This window comes from Pseudophryne corroboree, chromosome 2 (genome assembly GCF_028390025.1).
Source record: "Pseudophryne corroboree isolate aPseCor3 chromosome 2, aPseCor3.hap2, whole genome shotgun sequence".
Taxonomy (NCBI): Eukaryota; Metazoa; Chordata; class Amphibia; order Anura; family Myobatrachidae; genus Pseudophryne; species Pseudophryne corroboree.
This window is the reverse complement of record NC_086445.1, coordinates 233,690,730-233,711,740: the sequence shown is the minus strand read 5'-3', so window position 1 is coordinate 233,711,740 and position 21,011 is coordinate 233,690,730. Positions and strand designations below refer to the sequence as shown.

The 21,011-nt window shown below is 47.9% G+C and overlaps 1 protein-coding gene across 5 annotated transcripts in view; it reads right to left on the bottom strand.

Moving 5' to 3' along the window:
- Window positions 1-21,011, bottom strand: part of LOC135011413 (retinol dehydrogenase 7-like) — a 156,988-nt gene that overhangs the window by 133,678 nt on the left and 2,299 nt on the right. For 2 of the 5 annotated variants that reach the window (XM_063952459.1, XM_063952460.1), the window contains exon 2: window positions 6,423-6,574. The exons of 2 other annotated variants lie outside the window; for them this stretch is intronic. Coding sequence is in view for 1 of the 3 variants with exons in the window: in XM_063952457.1 (XP_063808527.1) it covers window positions 20,413-20,639 (227 nt within the window). In the remaining 2 variants the exon portion in view is untranslated. Of the gene's footprint in view, window positions 1-6,422; window positions 6,575-20,412; window positions 20,655-21,011 lie in introns of those variants that run through there. One more of the 5 variants, XM_063952457.1, reaches the window with a different exon arrangement.

The window sequence follows — 21,011 nt, the reverse complement described above, 5'->3', positions numbered from 1 at the left end:
AGCCTCCCCCTCCCTTCTACAACCCCCTGGTGCCGTACAAGATAGCTGGAGTTGACTTGGAGGGACAGTTCTCTATGACAGCGCTTCTGCAGGCAGGAAAATGGCGCTGAACGCTGCTGGGTCCGCTCTGAGGAGAAGCTCCGCCCCCTTTCATGGCGCTGCTTCCCGCTCTTCTGAAGATTATACTGGCCAGAGGAAAAGTGCTGGCTGCGATCCTGGGACCCTGACAGGCTTTTTGGTCAGTGTAGGGTGTAGGCGCTGGCTCACGGCGCCCCTCACAGCGCCGCACCATGTACAGCTGAGCCCCGCGCTCCATACCCTGTTGCTGCCATCTTCACACTGGCTCCCTGCTTGCCAGGGGGGCCGGTAACTAACTTGCCACTGATCTTCTGGCTGTGTAAGGGGGTAGCGGCATGCTGCTGGGGTGAGTGATCCCCTGTGGCTGAGAACGTTCGATCCCCTCAGGAGCTCAGTGTCCTGTCAGTGGAGATAGTGGCTCAGACCCCTCAGGGTGGACACTACTCCCCCCCCTTAGTCCCACGAAGCAGGGAGGCTGTTGCCAGAAGCTTTTGTAGTCCACGCACATGCAATAGTGGGTCTCTGGGCCACCCCAGCAGCTGTGTACAAGGATTTGAGTGTAGTCTCAATTTTACGATCAGCAGTGTCTTTTAGTGAGGCTGCACCAGGGACAGGCAGTACTATTTTCCATGACAGCCTGGAAACTGATGCATCCACTATTGGTGGCTGTTCCCATTTTTCCTATCTCAGGAGGAAAAGGAAAGGATGAGCGTAACCTCTTAGGGATTTGAAATGTCCTATCAGGATTAACCCACGGTTCTTCAAACAGGGTATTCAATTCCTTTGACACAGGAAAAGTGACTGAGGACTTCTTTTTTACATTAAAATAAGACTCCTCACACTCCTCTGTCACCTTATCAGAAATTTGCAGAAATTCTCTGATAGCTTCTATAAGAGCCTCTATTCCCTGTGACAGAGCAGCATCCCCCCCCCCCCCCCCCCATTCTGTATCTACCTCCCCCTTCTCCATGTCTGACCCTTCAGCGTCAGAGTCAGACTGCAGGACATGGGCAGAGTTTACTTTTGCAGACAAATGGCAGGGGACTGAGACGCTGGTTTGGGGACTGAGTCTCTGTTCATAAACTCATCCACAGACTGTCTTAAGTATTGGGTCTCTTTCTCATTGCGGGACAATTTATTACAAATATTTGAAATCATTCCTTTAATGGAATACAGCCATGCTGGTTCAGCCCTGCTAGCCTGGGAGGGTGCACTACACTGAGTACATATTAGTGAGCTCCCTGGGGAAGAGGAACACTCTGCCTTAAATGAAACACACTCTTTGCCTGGCATATTCTAAATGTGACGAAACACACACACACAGGAAAGATTAAAAACACAATTAACTGAGAGCCATTCTAGGGAGACACAGAGGTAGTACACTAGTAATCGCTCCCCCCCTGCTATGACCCCCTGGTACCGCTGAAGTAATCTGGAGTCTCTCCGGAGGAGCTGCGCATCCCTGTCAGTCAGCGGCTGTGTCCACTGCAGAGGGAAAATGGTGAGCTGCTGGATCCACTCATAGTGAAGCACCACCCCTTCAGTGGCGCGCGGTCTTACTGCTTTTTTTATACTGGCTGAGGTAATTTTGTGCTTAAAATGGAGACAGATCCGTTTTAAGGCTTTGATTGCCAGTCTGGCTACTGTGTACAGTGTACTGAGACGCAGTTGTGTACTGAGTCTGGAGACGCAATCCGCCCCAGTTAGAAGCCGTACCCTCATGCCGCCATAATGGCCGGCGACCCGCTAACCAGGACGCCGGCTTAGTACTCACCACTCTTCTTTCTTCTGGCTCTGTTAGGGGTGGCGGCGTGCTGCGGGAATGTACGCTCGCCGTGGTGGGGCTTGCAAATAGTTCCCTCAGGAGCTAGTGTCCTGTCAGCAGGGAACGGGACCATTAACCCTTCAAGAGGTTGGGCCGTCCCGTCCCCCCTAAGTCCCACGAAGCAGGCAGGCTGGTGCCATCCAGTACTGCCTGAAAATAACAAACAGAAAAATAAATGCAGAAAACTCTTCAGAAGCTTCCATAAGCGTGACCGGCTCCTCCGGGCACATTTTCTAAACTGAGTCTGGTAGGAGGGGCATAGAGAGAGGAGCCAGCCCACACTATCAAATTCTTAAAGTGCCCATGGCTCCTAGTGGACCCGTCTATACCCCATGGTACTAAATGGAACCCCAGTATCCTCTAGGACGTAAAAGAAAGATGAGTTTGTGGGAGTGCAGGCATGGGACCTGTTCCAGTTGCAGTTTTGCTAATTTAGTAAAACTGCAAGTGGCTAGACTCGCATGCTAGGGATCGCTCAGCACAGGACAAGGCCGCCCAGCATGCTAATGGTGGCCAGAGATGCAATCGCAATTCAATTGTGATTGCATCGCTGAATAAGGGAAACTCCCTGTCTGCACAGCCTGGCTGAGAAGGCAGTCGAGCCACTGCCATTTCATCTGTCTCAGTGGCTGTGTGTGACGTCACGCGGCAGCCCTGAAAATGGCCCGGATTTGTTCGTTTTTGCAGAACCACCCCCACAATGCTGCATTGCTGCCCCGACCGCCTCTGCCTCTCAATCAGGCAAAAGCATTTGCATCTCCCCAGCCCATGCATACGGCAAAGCATCCCCTGCGTGAGTGCACTGCACCGGGACAGCGTCTGCTGCTGAATGAGGTCCTTTGTTCAGAACTGTCACAGGGTTGGATGGATGAGCCAAGATCAGGGTCATAGGCACAGAATCAGCATAATAGGACTGGTTAGCTCAGCGCCACAAAGGTGCAAAATAGGAATACAAGCTGAAGTCAGGGTCACAGGCAGACAAGCCACGTTTGGTACATGGGAGTCCATTAAAACAACAGTTGGAAGTAACACTGGAGCACAGAAAGGAACCCTGATACTCTAGCACCAGTATAGTTTTTATAGGCATGAGGTAAATAAAGCAGCATTCAGACAAATACTTAAAACTTAAGCTTGGTAAACACTGGAGCGATGTCGCCGTTTTGAAGCGACACATTGCTTACATCGTTCAGTGTGTACCCAGGATTGCACGCTCCCACGGTCGCATGTGACATACGCTTGGCTTGATGTGCTGCACGTGAAACCGAGCATCCATTGCTAGCCTTCTGTTATGTTAATGAAGGAGGGAACATGGGGGGTCATTCCGACCCGTTCGCACGCAGTGGTTTATCGCTGCGGTGCGAATGGGTGCGGAATGCGCATGCGCGGCGCCCGTTGTGCGCGAGCGCAACGTTTCCCGGTGACAGAGGTCGCCGGGTTACGTCGCGTCTAAAGAAGAAAGCGGTCGCAGGACGGACCGCAAAGAAGATTGCCAGGATGGAGGCGCGGCTGGGCGGATCTGGACCGTTTGGAGCTGTTTTCGGGGAGTGGTGAGTATAACGCAGGCGTGCCCAGGAGAACGGAGGGCGGAGGAGTGACGTCAAAGCCGGGCCCATCATCGCTGGATCCATCGCACAGGGTAAGTATGTCCAGCCCTAGTCTAGTTTTGCTTGCAAGTGATCGCAGCCCTGCTAAGCTAAAATACGCTCCCCCATAGGCGTGTACTAGTTGATTGCAGCAGCAGTAGCAAAACGTTGCTGGCTGCGATCTACTCGGAATGATCACCATGGTCATTCCGTCCTTCATCAAAGTGTGTAGGGGCAATTCGGGCTGACAGGGATTTGTTCCGTCGCCCCAGTGTGTACCCAGCTTAAGGGGCATTTGCCTGCACATGTCAGAATTTACTCAAAGCAGATGTAATAAACACCATAGAGTGGAATAAACAGTCACAGTAATGTTAGCCCACCTGGTTTGCAACTCGTCTTGTGTCTGGATCGAGTGGATTAAAAACACTCTGACCGCTGTCCACCGGGATGCGTTTAGCATCCTAAAGGATGGAGACCGGCGCCGGAAGACCTACAGCTGATATCCCCAAGGTATCAGGGTCACTGTTAGGGTTAGGGCCTGGGGGATTAGGGTTAAGCATTGAGGGTGGGTGGGTGGGGGGGGAGATAGGGTTAGGCACTAGTATTTACCCTATGCAGAAAAAATATTTAATGTATTTGCTCCCCTTGCGTTGCAACACAGTTTGTTCCAGATACAAAGTTACTTGCCTTTTTTGCTTTACTTCCAAATCAGAATCATGCCCAATATTTGCGACAATAACCACAATGTATACAGCTGTATACTGTTCTGTGTGTTAATAAAAATTAAATTGACAACTGCTCCCTGTAATATACAGATACTTATCAGTGCAATCAGTATAATATTGTCAGTTCAATTGTGAGGCAGAATGGGTGCTATGTATGGGTTTTACATTGAAAATTGTTGCTAAGGGCATGACAGAAGACAATCAGCAGAGACCAGACACAGGACTTCAGTCACTAGGAGCAGGAACACCAGGCAGAAATACAACTGGAAAACTTGAGTCAAAATAGTTTGGAGTGAGGCAGAAAGGAGCAGTGGCGGAACTACCGGAGACAATGGAGGCAATTGCCGCCGGTCTCTATCTCTGAAGGGGCACCTCTCCTTCCGGCTTACACCTCCCCCCTAAGTACACTGTGCACCTGCTGCAGTTTCTCAAACTTATAGAGCTACCTGTTGGCGGGCGTGAGTTGGGGGTGTGCTGCTTCAGTGACAATCACCCGGTGAAGTATGCTAACACCATGGTGGTGATTGGTGCCTGCACGTGTGGGTGTGTTATAGGCGGAGCTGAAGCCACGTGTGCCAACAGGGAGTGGAGGCGGGTGTCGGAAGTGATTAATTTCTCTGCCCACCCATCTCTTTCTCCCCAACGAAATGCTGCACTAGTCCTGGCTATCAGAATGACAGGGAACGCGAATGGAGGCGTACGCACTCAGCACTCACAGGTGGCCGCATTCATCTCTCTGTATCCAAAGGGGCTGCAGCTCTTCATGCCCATATCATGCACACCTTGTGCTGAGCTCCTCCTCTACCATCAGCTCTGCCTGCTCCTCCAATATGTATGTCTACATGGGTCTGGGACTGAGGGTCGACATCAAAGAGGTTGACACACCGTAGGTCGACGCCAATTGGTCGACACACCTTAGGTTGACATGGACAAAAGGTCGACATTGACAAAAGGTCGACAGGAACAAGTTCGACATGGAAAAAGGTCGACATGAGTTTTTTATGTTTTTTTGGTGTTGTTTTCTTCGTAGAGTGACCGGGAACCCCAATTAGTGCACCGCGTCCCCTCGCATGGCTCGCTTCGCTCGCCATGCTTCGGGCATGGTGCCTTCGCTCCGCACAGATTACCGTTACAATCGTAGTCCACGTGGATCGTTAAGTATAAAAAGGTTCAAAAAAAGAAAAAAAAACATAAAAAACCTCATGTCGACCTTTTGTCCATGTCGTCCTAAGGTGTGTCGACCAATTGGCGTCGACCTAAGGTGTGTCGACCTTTTTGTTGTCGACCTGGAGTCCGGATACCGTCTACATATCAGTCCAGCCCCCTAAAAAACTTGTATTATATCTCTGTACGCCCCTCCCCAGTGTGTGTGTCACTATGCCCCCACCCCCAAGTCCAAGTACAGTATATGTGTCACTATGACCCCCACTCCCCAATATGATTATCACAATGTCATCCCCCCCAGGCCCCAATGTGTGTCACCAAACTTGTTCCCCAACTTCTCAGTGTGTGTTACCCTGTCCCCCCAGGAGTTGGTGTGTATGTCTCCATGTTCCTCCAGGTTCCAATATATGTTGTTCCCATGTTCCCCCAGGCTCCAGTATGAATGACAACCTGTTACCCCCACCCACCCAGGCCCCAATGTATGTCACCCCTCAAGTTACAGTGTGTGTCACCATGTCATCCCCCAGGCTTCAATGTGTATGATTCCATGTCACCTCCTGTTCCCAATATATGCATCCATGTACTCACAGATCCCAATGTGTATGTCTTCATGCCACCCCCACCCCCTGATCACATTATTTGTAATCACGTCCTCTTCTCCCCAGACCTCACCATGCATGAATGTCACCAAGTCACCCCCTCTAGGTCACACTGTGTCACTATGTCCTCTTGTCCCCCAGTCCTCACCATATATGAATGTCACCATGTCACCCCCACAGGTTGCACTGTGTGTCACCATGTCCTCCTGTCCCCAAGGCCTCACCATACATGAATGTCACCATATCCCCTCCAATCCCTAATATAAATGTATCCATGTCCTTCAAGGCCCCTAGTGTGTATGTATTCATGTCCAGGCACCAGTGTGTCTCTTATCATCATTATGTGTGTCTTTTCCTTTTTTGCTATTACTCCTCTTATTTTATATTCCCCCACCCCACCCACTTTTACTATTTCCCACCAACCATCCACCCTGTGTCCTTCACAAACCACTGTTCCTCTTGTCTTGAATTTTCTTCAACTTCCCCGTTTTTTTCCTTCCAGTTCTGACCACTTCATCTCTGACCTTTCTCCTCCTTTTCTGCTGAAGGTGATGTAGATGTCATCCTGCTGGCAGCCGTTAAGAAGTGACATGGAAACACCTGACAATGGAAGGTACACACAATCTTCTAGCAGTGCTTTTACCCAGTGTTAAAAACTGGGAACGGTTTAAATTCAATCCTGGGGCATAGGAGAGAGAGAGTGTGTGTGCGTGCGTGCGTGCGTGCGTGCGATGGTGGGGTTCATCGACATCTATTTTGCCATCGGGCCCCTAGTAATTATGCCACTGGAAAGGAGACTGAAGACCTGGCACCACACAGGACCAGCAAGCAGGTTTAATTACCCTAATTTCTGAGTGATTTGGTGGTTTATCAGTATCCTCCATCATGTTGTCTTATATAATGGCTGTGTACTTGCCTGATTTCTAAGCTATTGGGCGGCATCAGAAGAGGGAACATCGTGCGGTAGAAGGATGTCTTGTGGCGTCACTTAGGAGACCAAAGACAAGTAGTACACCAGAACACCCAATACATGACAGTAAGCTTATTATGGTAGTTTCACTTTCTGTGTGGTGTGATAACATGGTAATTTAATGATTCATAGGCTATTTTGTATCAATGTATTCAAGGTAATTCTGAAAGCTTTCTTGTTATTTTATACTGTAATAATCTTGAGCATTTCCAAAAAATGCAAGGACTGAATTTAGAAGACCCCTTTCAGATAGCCCACACCCCTTTTCAACCGCACACGCTGCACGTGCACGCGGGAGTCCCGAGTCAACAATTGAAAATGTTGGGAGGTATGTGAACCTGATGGTTCATATGGGCATTATACAAAGGTGAGCAGTACAAACTTTGCTACTCTGTATATATTTGGGGATTTCCAAAGGGAGCTAATATGAACACAAAGATGTACTTTCTCCGCCAATAATAACAACAGTTAAAAAAATACTAATTTATTCATAAGAGCAAACTTGACATAAAATGCCTTATAGTCTCTATTAGTACAGTGTGATTTACAGTTTGCAATGAACAATTACATCCAATTTTGGCATTAGACAATAAACAATGTAGCTGATGGCGATAAAACAAAGATTCTGAAAGCAATTCAGATCAGCATAAAAACCAAAGCGTTTCGTCCATAGGACTTCTACAAGGGTCTTATATCAATGTAGAATTATACAGTCCTTCTATAGTCGTTAAATAGACATTGGAGTTCAAAAATAGAAGGTCGATATGAGAACTTCCACAGATCATGTGACAGTAGTTCACAACAAATGCAGTATGGACATGTCAATGCCAATAGTTCACTTCAATGTCACAAACCATGTAAATATCATTCACAGTGGATAGCTGTATACAAATAGCTTCTCAGAGCAAAATAGCATCCAAAATTGTCTAATTCCAAAATTGGATGTCATTATTCATTGCAAACTGTAGATCACACTGTCCTAACAGAGACTATGGGGTAAATTTACTAAGATTCGTATTTTCCCGTTTGAGGTCAAAGTTCAATCACGAATGACATCGCAAGTGTAAATTTGCAACATTTTGAATTTATTACGGCTAATTTACTACGCTGTCGTATTCTGCATTTTCCGTTTTACCGATGTCGATGTCATTCGGTTTTTTTGGCAGTGTTTTACGTGAGTGACTTGTAAAACACTGCCGACTTTAATACAATGAATCTCGGCCGGATCTGAGAGATCCGTGCTGGGCTTCATTGTGCATCTTGTAAAAAAAAAAAAAAAAATGTTTAAACTTAAAAAAAAAATTGCGTGGGGTCCCCCCTCCTAAGCATAACCAGCCTTGGGCTCTTTGAGCCGGTCCTGGTTGCAAAAATATGGGAAAAAAATTGACAGGGGTTCCCCCATATTTAAGCAACCAGCACCGGGCTCTGCGCCTGGTCCTGGTTCCGAAAATACGGGGGACAAAAAGCGTAGGGGTCCCCCGTATTTTTAAAACCAGCACCGGGCTCCACTAGCTGGACAGATAATGCCACAGCCGGGGGTCACTTTTATACAGCGCCCTGCGGCCGTGGCATTAAATACCCAACTAGTCACCCCTGGCCGGGGTAACCTGGAGGAGTGGGAACCCCTTAAATCAAGGGGTCCCCCCCCCTCCAGTCACCCAAGGGTCAGGGGTGAAGCCCGAGGCTGTCCCCCACATCCAAGGGCTGCGGATGGGGGGCTGATAGCCTTTGTTGAAAGTGTTGAATATTGTTTTTAGTAGCAGTACTACAAGTCCCAGCAAGCCTCCCCCGCAAGCTGGTACTTGGAGAACCACAAGTACCAGCATGCGGCAGAAAACCGGGCCCGCTGGTACCTGTAGTACTACTACTAAAAAAATACCCCAATAAAGACATAAGACACACACCTTGAAAGTATAACTTTAATACATACATCCACACCACCATATACACATACTTACCTTATGTTCACACGAGGGTCGGTCCTCTTCTCCATGTAGAATCCATGGTGTACCTGTTGAAAAAATTATACTCACAAAATCCAGGGTAGAAGGCTCTTCTGCTTGTAATCCATTTGTAATCCACGTACTTGTCAAAATAAAAAAACGGACACCCGACCTCGAACTGAAAGGGGCCCCATGTTTTCACATGGGACCCCTTTCCCCGAATGCCAGAAACCCCCTCTGACTTATGTCTAAGAGGGTATCTTCAGCCAATCAGGGAGCGCCACGTTGTGGCACCCTCCTGATCGGCTGTGTGCTCCTGTACTGTCTGACAGGCGGCACACGGCAGTGTTACAATGTAGCGCCTATGCGCTCCATTGTAACCAATGGTGGGAACTTTGTGGTCAGCGGTTGACCGAAAGTAACCTGGTAGTGGCTGGAGGGGGGGACCCCTTGATTTAAGGGGTTCCCACTCCTCCAGGGTACCCCGGCCAGGGGTGACTAGTTGGGTATTTAATGCCACGGCCGCTGGGCGCTGTATAAAAGTGACCCCCGGCTGTGGCATTATCTGTCCAGCTAGTGGAGCCCGGTGCTGGTTTCAAAAATACGGGGGACCCCTACGCTTTTTGTCCCCCGTATTTTTGGAACCAGGACCAGGCACAGAGCCAGGTGCTGGTTGCTTAAATATGGGGGAACCCCTGTCAATTTTTTTCCCATATTTTTGCAACCAGGATCGGCTCAAAGAGCCCGAGGCTGGTTTGACTTAGGAGAGGGGACCCCACGCATTTTTTTTTAACAAATTCAAACATTTCCCACCCCTTCCCACTGAAAAACATGCACGGATCCCATGGATCCGTGCATGCCTATCCAATCACGGTAAAAAAAAGCAGGTCTGTTTTTTTTTAGCACTTTTTCACGAATTGTATTTCAGCACGGCAGTGTTTGGCTATTGTCGGCAGTGTTTGTGATTTGCACTTTTTAGTAAATTCCCGATTTCTACCAAATTGCAGGCGTATTTGACCGATGGTGTATTGATTCGTGATTTTTTCCTAGGACTTCCAAAATATTACGAATGCCCTCATCACTGCCGTGATTTTTGCTTAGTAAATTACCGAGATGACACTTTGAAGAAAAAACGGCATCTCGGTCAAAATCGGGAGCTTAGTAAATATACCCCTATAAGTCATTTTATGTCAAGTTTGCTCTTATGAATAAATTAGTATTTTTTTTAACTGTTGTTATTATTGGCGGAGTACATATTTCTGTTCATATTAGCTACCTTTGGAAATCCCCAACTTTGTATCTTTATCATATTGTACCCTGTCTAAATAGGATTTTGGTTACCTACCGGTAAATGCTTTTTTCGTAGTCCGTAGAGGATGCTGGGGTCCACATTAGTACAGTGGGGTATAGACTGGTCCATCAGGAGCCATTGGCATGTTAAGAGTTTGAGAGTGTGGGCTGGCTCCTCCCTCTATGCCCCTCCTACCAGACTCAGTCTAGAAACTGTGCCCGAGGAGACGGACATCTTCGACAGAAGGATTTAACACAGATGGTGGCGAGATTCATACCAGCTCACACATACAAGGCACATCAAGCTAACTAGCTTGAAACATTCAGCAACTGCTGAAACATTACTTACCAAGTAACAATGCAGTACATAACTAAACAAAGTAGTACTGAACCAAATAACGGTTGCATGAAAACGAAGCGCTCGACGGGCGCCCAGCATACTCTACGGAATACGAGAAAAGGATTTACCGGTAGGTAACCAAAATCCTATTTTCTCTTACATCCTAGAGGATGCTGGGGTCCACATTAGTACCATGGGGATGTACCAAAGCTCCCAGAATGGGAGGGAGAGCACGGAGGCTCCTGCAGAACTGATTGACTGAACTTCAGATCATCAGAGGCCAAAGTATCGAACTTGTAAAACTTTGCAAACATGTTTGACCCAGACCAAGTTGCAGCTCGGCAAAGTTGTACTGCCGAGATACCCCGGGCAGCCGCCTTAACAGATTTTGGACACGGCAGTCCTGCCATAGAATAAGCATGCTGGATAGTGAACCGAATCCAGCGAGAAATAGTCTGCTTAGAAGCAGGACACCCAATTTTCTTGGAATCATATAGGACATACAGAGAGTCCGACTTTCTGTGATGAGAAGTTCTCTTCACATATATCTTCAGAGCCCTTATAACATCCAAGGACTTTGATGCAATTGAGGAGTCAGTAGCCACTGGCACCACAATAGGTTGGTTGATATGAAATGCCGACACAACCTTCGGAAGAAACTGCTGACGTGTCCCGAGCTCAGCTCTATCTTCATGGAAGATCAAGTAATGGCTTTTACAGGATAAAGCCCCCAATTCGGACACGTGTCTAGCAGAAGCTAAGGCCAACAACGTGACTGCCTTCCGTCGAAGTAAAAAATATTACATAGAGAGAACATACAGACTCCACACATTATGAGTCGCTATGCTTGCAAATACGTGCAGCGAGCACAGCAATATATGGTAACATATGCATTTACACAGACATGCCACAAAGATAGATTCAAAACATATTTCATACAGCACATAATTATAACATATCAAGCGCCAGACATTATAATGTTTTAAAATTATATAATGGAGTAACGTCATGTATGTGTATTATTGGAATGAAGCAAGATGGACATGTCGTGTTTGGTATTAAAGCAACCAGATTAATGTGTATATCAATTTGATGCCTGTTATTAAGTTGTAGCTCATTGCAACAAGTAGATATGATTAAATGTATGAAAGCTAAAGTCACTCTTATTAGAACAATGGATTTTCTGGAAGACAGCATGATTGTAGCCTGGAGCCAGTGGCTATCTCCGGTAATTACACCATCAAGGCTGGACATTGCTTGCATATGAACTGACCAATGACTCATCATGAATGAGAAAGTTCCCTCCCCTAGACTAGTTACAAGAGATCTGTATACGCCCCAAGAGACTCAGTGTATTGCTGAAGAGACACACAGAAGCGTGCCTTTTCCCCTGGGTCCTGAACGAGATGGGTTTCTGCCGATACTCTGCTCCTTTGAGCATGGAGGGGGAGCGTAGTGAGCATTGAGGGAGATGGTAATTGTATCGCTGGCCTGTAACTGTATGGATTCCTGCTTCCTGAGTAAATTGTAACCATGTAACTATATATATATATATACTGTACATTGTGATATATTGAATACATATCCTTTTAATAACAAATATATACATCAATGAGCTTTGGAACTCAGATGTGTGGGTGTATTGTTTTCTCTTATGGGATGCAGTGTTTTGCGATGTATAGCGCACATTCATAGCACATGGTAATAAGATGCGCAGGCGTCCATAATATATATTAGAACGGGCATTTTAAATATTTGTTAGAAAGCAATTAGACTCTTACACTTCCATGTAAGAAATTTGACCTCAACCTCCTGTAGAGGCTCAAACCGATCTGACTGGAGGAACTGCAACACCACGTTAAGATCCCAAGGCGCTGTAGGCAGTACAAAGGGAGGTTGGATGTGCAGAACTCCCTTTAAAAAAGTCTGGATAGGGCCGAAATCTGGACCTTCAAAGATCCCAACCTCAGGCCCTTATCAACACCTGCTTGCAGGAAGAGGAGAAACCATCCGAGTTGAAACTCCACCATAGGAAACTTCTTGGATTCACACCAAGAGACATATTTCTTCCAAATACGATGGTAATGTTTAGACGTTACCCCTTTCCTAGCCTGTATCAGTATCAGGCGCTCAACTTCCATGACGTCAAACGTAGCCATGGTAAGTCTTGATAGGCGAATGGCCCCTGCTGCAGCAGGTCCTCCCGAAAGAGGAAGAGGCCTCGATTCTTCTCGCAGTAGATTCAGAAGGTCCGCGTACCAAGCCCTTCTCGGCCAGTCTGGAGCAATGAGGATCACTTGAACCCTTGTTCTCCTTATGAGCTTTAGGATTCTTGGGATGAGTGGGAGTGGTGGAAACATGTACACTGACTGGAACACCCACGGAGACACCAGGGCATCCACTGCCACTGCTTGTGGGCCTCTCGACCTGGAACAATAACGCCGAAGCTTCTTGTTGAGACGAGAGGCCATCATGTCTATTTGGGGTAATCCCCAAAGGTCTGTTATTTCCTTAAACACCTCCGGATGGAGATCGTGTCTGCTGAGGAAGTCTGCTTCCCAGTTGTCTACTCCAGGAATGAAGATGGCTGACAGCGCCAACATGTGTTTTTCTGTCCAGAGGAGTATTCTTGTCACCTCTGACATTGCCGCTCTGCTCTTCGTTCTGCCCTGTCGGTTTATGTAAGCCACTGTTTTTACGTTGTCTGACTGCACTTGAATGGCCCGATTTCTTAGAAGAGGGGCCGTCTGAAGAAGACCATTGTAGACAGCTCTTAGTTCCAGGATGTTGATGGGCAGGCCAGCTTCCAGGCTTCACCACCGTCCTTGGAAAGTTACTCCTTGAGTGACTGCTCCCCAGCCCCGAAGGCTCACATCCATGGTTAGATGGACCCATTCCTGAATCCCGAACCTGCAGCCCTCCAGAAGGTGAGGTAATTGTAACCACCAGTGGAGCAAACAAATTCTCTGGTGCATGTGGAGATGAGATCCTGACCACTTGTCCAGAAGATCCAGTTGGAAGGTCCGAGCGTGGAACCTCCCATTCTGGAGAGCCTCGTAAGAGGCCACCATCTTTCCCAACAGTCGAATGCATTGATGAACCGACACCCGGGCTTGCTTCAGGACATCCCGGACCATAGTTTGTATCACCAACGCCTTTTCCTGCGGAAGAAACACCTTCTGCACTTCTGTGTCCAGGATCATTCCCAGAAAGGACAACCTCTGGGTTGGTTCCAAATGTGACTTTGGAAGGTTCAGAATTCAACCCATGACTCTTGAGGAGGTGTGTTGTGAGAACAATGGACTGCAGCAGCTTCTCCTTGGACGATGCCTTTATCAGCAGATCGTCCAGATATGGAATGATGTTCACTCCTTGTTTGCGGAGGAGAACCATCATCTCTGCCATCACCTTGGTAAACACCCTTGGTGCTGTGGAGAGGCCGAATGACAGGGCCTGGAACTGGAAATGACAGTCCAGCAATGCGAAACGGAGATAAGCCTGATGTGGCAGCCATATCGGAATGTGGAGGTACGCATCCTTGATATCCAGGAATACCAGGAATTCCCCAGGAATTCCCCCTTTTCCAGATCTGATATCACCACCTTGAGAGACTCCATCTTGAACTTGAACTCCTTTGGAAAGGGGTTCAATGATTTTAGGTTCAGAATGGGCCTGACCGAACCATCTGGTTTTGGTACCACGAAAAGGTTCGAATAGTAACCTGTGGCCTGAGCAGGAGGAGGAACTGGCACAATGACCTGTGCCTCCACCAGCTTTTGTACAGCTTCTTGTAGTACAGTGCTGTCTGCCAACAGAGCTGGTAAGCCTGATTTGAAAAAACGATGAGGGAGACTTTGAAATTCCAGCCTGTGTCCGTGGGATACAATATCTATAACCCAGGGATCCAGGCCGGACGATACCCAGACGTTACTGAAGTGTCTGAGTCTCGCTCCCACCGGCCCCACCTCCATGCCGCGCTGTCCACCGTCATGCAGAGAACTTTGGCATACCTGAAGCAGGCTTTTGTTCCTGGGAACCTGCAGTGGCAGGTTTCTTGGACTTAACCCGACCTCCCCTAAAGAAGGTATTGGACGGTCTGGCCTTTCTAGGCTTGTTAGGCCGAAAGGACTGTGTTGCAGATGAAGAGAAAGATTTCTTCATAGCAGGTGCTGCTGAGGGAAGAAACAGAGACTTACCCGCTGTAGCCGTGGATATCCACGCGCCTAGAGCTTCCTCAAAGAGAGCCCGACCAGTATAGGGTAGGGACTTCACACTTTTTCTGGATTCCACGTCGGCCGACCACTGGCGCACCCACAGTCCCCGACGAGCTGAAACAGACATGGAAGATATTTCCGCAGCCATGGAACCAAGGTCTTTCATGGATTCTACCATAAAACCTGCTGAATCATGTATGTTGCGTAAAAATAAATCAACATCATCCTTATCCATCGTATCCAAATCCTCAAGTAAGGTAGCCGACCACTTTACTATAGCCTTTGCAATCCATGCACTAGCAATAGTGCGACGTAATATGGCCCTTGAAGCAGTGTACATTAATTTAAGTGTGTTATCAATTTTTCGATCAGCCGGCTCCTTTAAGGCGGTAGATCCTGAAACAGTCAAAACCACTTTCTTTGAGAGTCTGGACACAGATGCGTCAACAATCGTCGGCTTTTCCCATTTTTTTCTATCCTCCTCAGGGAAAGGAAACGCCACCTGTACCCGTTTAGGGATCTGGAATTTTTTCTCAAATATAGCATTCAATTCCTTTAATGCAGGGAAGGTTAGCGAGGCCTTGCCAGGGGGGTCAGTGTCTCACTCGCCACTTCTTCAGCTCTGTAAGGGGGTGGCGGCATGCTGCTGGGGTGAGCGATCCCCTGTGGCGGGGAGCGATCCGACCCCTCTGGTGCTCAGTGTCCAGTCAGCGGAGAAAGTGGCTCAGACCCCGCAGGGTGGACACTGCTCCCTCCCTTAGTCCCTCACTGCAGGGAGGCTGTTGCCAGCAGCCTCCCTGTAAAATAAAAAACTCTAACAAAACTTTTTACTAGGAAAACTCTGGAGAGCTCCCCTAGCTGTGACCGGCTCCTCCTGGCACATTTTCTAAACTGAGTCTGGTAGGAGGGGCATGGAGGTAGGAGCCAGCCTACACTCTCAAACTCTTAAAGTGCCAATGGCTCCTGATGGACCCGTCTATATCCCATGGTACTAATGTGGACCACAGCATCCTCTAGGACGTAAGAGAAAGATTATTTCCCCTGATGAGATAAACCAAAGGTATATTCTCTAGTGAAGAAAGGCATACCCAGACTCACACTCTAATGGGCCCTACACACTGGGCGAGAGTACTGAAAGATATGAACGATCTCATTCATTAATGGACGAGATACTGTTCATATCTTTCAGTTTGGAGGCACCAGTGATGAATGTTGCGTGGCCCTGTGCTCGTTCATCGCTGGTGCCCTGTCGCTTGTGCATGCAGGCCAATATGGACGATCTTGTCCATATTAGCCTGCACTGCTATGGAGCCAGGTGACGGGGGGAGTGAAGAGTCTTTACTCCCCCCGTCACTTCCCGCCCGCCGCCAGGTCGCCCGTATCCGCCATCGGGCAGCTCGGCGGCAGATCGACAAATGTGTAGGGCCCATAAGTGAAGGTATTCCTCTTATCATGGTTTCTTTTGTATATGTGGATCTTCCACCATAAACAGATATTCGCCCTCTTTTGTAGATGAAAAGAAACCTTTATGTGCAGTGAACCACCTTATATACCATGAGTGAGGAATGCTTATCCATTTGTGAAACAATCCTGCATATCAAAGATAACTTTAGGTGCTTAACCTCTCCATATTCTAGTGTAAGTGGGGTACGTTCTTCTACTATCCACACAGAGGGTGAATATCTGTTTATGGTGGAAGTTCCACATATATAAAAGAAGCCTTGATAAGAGGAACACCTTCCCTTAGAGTGTGAAGGTAGAACTGGCAGAAACCAGTAGGACCCAGGCACACCCATCTACTGTTCGGAGTAGTCTGGCCAAAAGTGGGCTTCATGAAAGAATTGAGGCCAAAAACAATACCATCGATGTGGAAACATGCCACGTGACTCAACTATGGGGGTAATTCCAAGTTGATCGCAGCAGGAAATTTTTTAGCAGTTGGGCAAAACCATGTGCACTGCAGGGGGGGCAGATATAACATTTGCAGAGAGAGTTAGATTTGGGTGGGTTATTTTGTTTCTGTGCAGGGTAAATACTGGCTGCTTTATTTTTACACTGCAATTTAGATTGCAGATTGAACTCACCACACCCAAATCTATCTCTCTCTGCACATGTTATATCTGCCTCCCCTGCAGTGCACATGGTTTTGCACAACTGCTAAAAAATTTCCTGCTGCGATCAACTTGGAATTATCCCCTATGTACGTAAACATAGGCACTGGGGTGCAGAATAATGGCAGCAGGTGCTCTGGACTCATGCGTCAAAATTTTAAGTATTTGGCTGTAACAGAAGGCAATTTGTTTTCCAAAGGGCTGGAGAGCGGTACAATAATGAGTGTCTGCAGGCAACAGTGAAGCATGGTGGAGGTTCCTTGCAAGTTTGGGGCTGCATTTCAGCAAATGGAGTTGGGGATTTGGTCAGAATTAATAGTGTCCTCAATGCTGAGAAATACACGCAGGTACTTATCCATTATGCAATACCATCAGGAAGGCATCTGATTGGCTCCAAATTTATTCTGCAGAAGAACAACCCCAAACATACAGGCAATGCCATTAAGAACTATGGCCCTCATTCCGAGTTATTCGCTCTGTATTTTTCATCGCATCGCAGTGAAAATCCGCTTAGTACGCATGCGCAATGTTCGCACTGCGACTGCGCCAAGTAACTTTACTATGAAGAAAGTAATTTTACTCACGGCTTTTTCTTCGCTCCGGCGATCGTAATGTGATTGACAGGAAATGGGTGTTACTGGGCGGAAACACGGCGTTTCAGGGGCGTGTGGCTGAAAACGCTACCGTTTCCGGAAAAAACGCAGGAGTGGCCGGGGAAACGGTGGGAGTGCCTGGGCGAACGCTGGGTGTGTTTGTGACGTCAACCAGGAACGACAAGCACTGAACTGATCGCACAGGCAGAGTAAGTCTGGAGCTACTCAGAAACTACTAAGTAGTTAGTAATCGCAATATTGCGAATACATCGGTCGCAATTTTAAGAAGCTAAGATTCACTCCCAGTAGGCGGCGGCTTAGCGTGTGTAACTCTGCAAAATTCGCCTTGCGACCGATCAACTCGGAATGAGGGCCAATGTTCAGCGTAAAGAACAAGAAGTGATGATATAGCCCTCACAGAGTCCTGATCTGAAATCATGAAGTTTGTCTGGTATTACATGAAGAGACAGAAGGATTTGAGCAAGCCTACATCCACAGAAGAGCTGTGGTTAGTTCTCCAAGATGTTTGGAACAACCTCCTTGCTAATTTCTTTCAAAAACTGTGTGCAAGTGTACCTAGAGGAACTGATGCTGTTGAAGGCAAAGGGTGAACACACCGAATATTGATTTGATTTAGATTTCTCTCCTGTTCGTTAACTTTGCATTTTGTTAATTGATAAAAATAAACTATTAACACTTCAATTTTTGAAAGCATTCTTACTTTGAAGCATTTTTTCCACACCTGCCTAAAACTTTTGCACAGTACTTAAAATATATATATATATACTGTATGACAGGAATGGGCCAGCACTGGCAGCCACTCCCCAGCATGTTCCCCTGCATTTTAGCATCAACTTTTCTCCTTCACGTTGTCTGCACCTGATTGGGTGCTGGTGAACTTTCGGGATAGGTCACCTGACTCTGTATCAAACCACACCCCCCCTCAGTGAGGCAGATCTGACAGCTAGCTCTCCTTGTGCTTTTTCTTAGCAGTATTATTGTCCACATTATGGCCCAGCCCCCAGCTCTAGGTAGTATCTGACTATCACAGAGCCACAGAGGTGAGGCTAGGCTTATAGGTGCCTCACCTCTGGTCTCTCCCTGACAACCCCTGTGGTTCCAGAGGAACGGCGCAAATTTAGTGAACTTTGACTATAAAAATGCTTAGAATACAAAGATGATATTTATAAATTATACATTTTTTTTGTATTTCTCTAATAATTTTTATAGTCAAAACTCACCAAATTTGCAGAGTATACTGGAGTCAGTGTATGCAAACCCCAACTCCCACCAGTCAGTCAGTCAGTCAGTCAGTCAGTGTATGCTAAATCCATCCACCCCATCCCAGTCAGTAAGCATATGCCAACCCACCTGCCCCACCCCACCCCAGTCAGCAGGGCCGTAACTACGTGTGTGCCAAGGGGGCTTGGCACACAGCGCAGTTGCCCTGAGGGAGCAACGGCCAGCGGCATGTAATGAGTCAAATTGACTCATTACATGCCGCCGAAGTCTGCGCCGTGCGCCCCGCTGTGTAGGGAGAAGAGGACCAGCGCCGGGCAGCGGAGAGAAGGAGGAGGAGGGAGGGGGAGCAGGGAGCCGCTGCAGCGCTATTTGATTGGTAGTAAGCGCCGCTGCAGCATCCCCCTCTCCTCCTGTATTGGCTGCCCGGCGCTGCTAAGGATGCTGGGATGCGGTTCCCCAGCATCCACAGCAGCGCCAGGCAACCAATACAGGAGGAGAGGGGGATGCTGCAGCGGCGCTTACTACCAATCAAATAGCGCTGCTGCTGCTCCCCCTCCCTCCTCCTCCTTCTCACCTCACACAGCCTGCACCGAGAGGAAGCTGCACGAGGAGCCTGTCAGCGGGGAGAAGGTAAGCATATCCCCCCCCCCTCTCTCTCTCTCTCTCTCTCTCGGACACCGTCTGCCGCAATGTGTAAAATGGGGTCTCGTCTGCCGCAATGTGTAAAAAGGGGGCCTGGCTGCCGCAATGTGTAAAAAGGGGGACTAGCTGCCGCAATGTGTAAAAAGGGGGACTGGCTGCTGTAATGTGTAAAAAGGGGGACGCTGTCTATTGTAATGTATAAAAGGGGCGCTACTGTGCAGCGTAATTTGAATAATGTAGACTACTGTGCACCGTAGTATGAATTGCTATTATTTTGTGGCCACGCCCCTTCCCCATTAAGCCACGCCCCTATACTTTTTTTTTTTTTTTTTTTTTGCGCGCACTGACCCTGTCTTACATTGGGGGGGGGGGAGCGACACTATCGTTTCTTGCACACAGCGCTAAAATGCCTAGTTACGGCACTGCCAGTCAGTCAGTGTATGCTAACTTCCCCCCAGTCAGTAAATATATGCCAAATCCCCCCAGTCAGTTAGTGTATGCAAAAACCACATATCCAGCGATTACTGCATTCAGTGATCAAATTCAAAACAGGCTGGGTATGATATACCAGCATTCAGGATGCCGGAACCCAGAATACCAACCATGACATCCTGATGGAGCGAATGCCAACAGTGGGTAGGTAAGTACACTTACCCTCCCTACTAACCAATCTAACCCTAACCCTCCCCACCTGCAGCCTAACCCTAATCTTCCCTGTAGGTGCCTAAAGCTAACACCCCCCCCTTTCCAGAAGCCTAACCCTAATCTTCCCTGTATGTTCCTAAACCTAACATCCCCTCCCTGCAGCCTAACCCTAACCCCCCCTTTCCCGCAGCCTAACCCTAACCCTCCCTGGTGGTGCCTAACCCTAACCCCCTTCCCTGAAACCTAAATCTAATTCTCCCTCCCCTGCAGCCTAACCCTAACCTTCCCTGGGGGTGCCTAAACCTAACCCCCCCCCCTCCCCACAGCCTAACCCTACCTTCCCCGCAGCCTAACCCTTCCCCCGTAGGCTAACCCTAACCATCCCGGAGGGTACCTAAACCTAACCCCCTCGTCGCGGGCTAGCACTACAGTGGGATGGCATACTTACAATCGAGATGCCGGGTGTTGGGTTTCCAGTGTCGACTCCTCGGCTGATGTCACAGTTCCAGTGTCAGCATTTTGGCTGCTTGTTGGGATGCCAGCACTGGAATTCCAAATGCCGGCATTCTGACCGCATCCCCTCAAAACATACCGTAGTTGCCTAGTTTCAGGGAGATTAAAGTCGATAGTAGTGTGCACCATGCAGTGTGGCCCGCTGTCAAGGGGGTGTGCCATACTCCACGCAAAGGGTGTGCCTGGCTTCACCCATCTATTGCCCTTTTGTGGTGTATTCTGCAGTGGCAGTCCATCAGCACTTGTTCCGGCCCTATATTATGTGCATCACTTAATATGAATCTATAAATAAGGAGCTTTCTGTAGGTGGCCAGCTTCTGCATAGTAATGTTTCCTCAGACCACAGCTGTTTTGTGATCAATGAGACTTGCAGCCAGTTGTTCACTATAAGATGCTCTGGGTCAGATCTTTTCTTCTAGTCCAGATAAACAAGACCATGCTCTGTAGGTCCAAATATGGACACTGCTGGGTTTGTTTATCTGAACATCAGTGTTGTTTTGCTGCTTTAAGTTGGACAGAAGGAGGAGGAAGGAG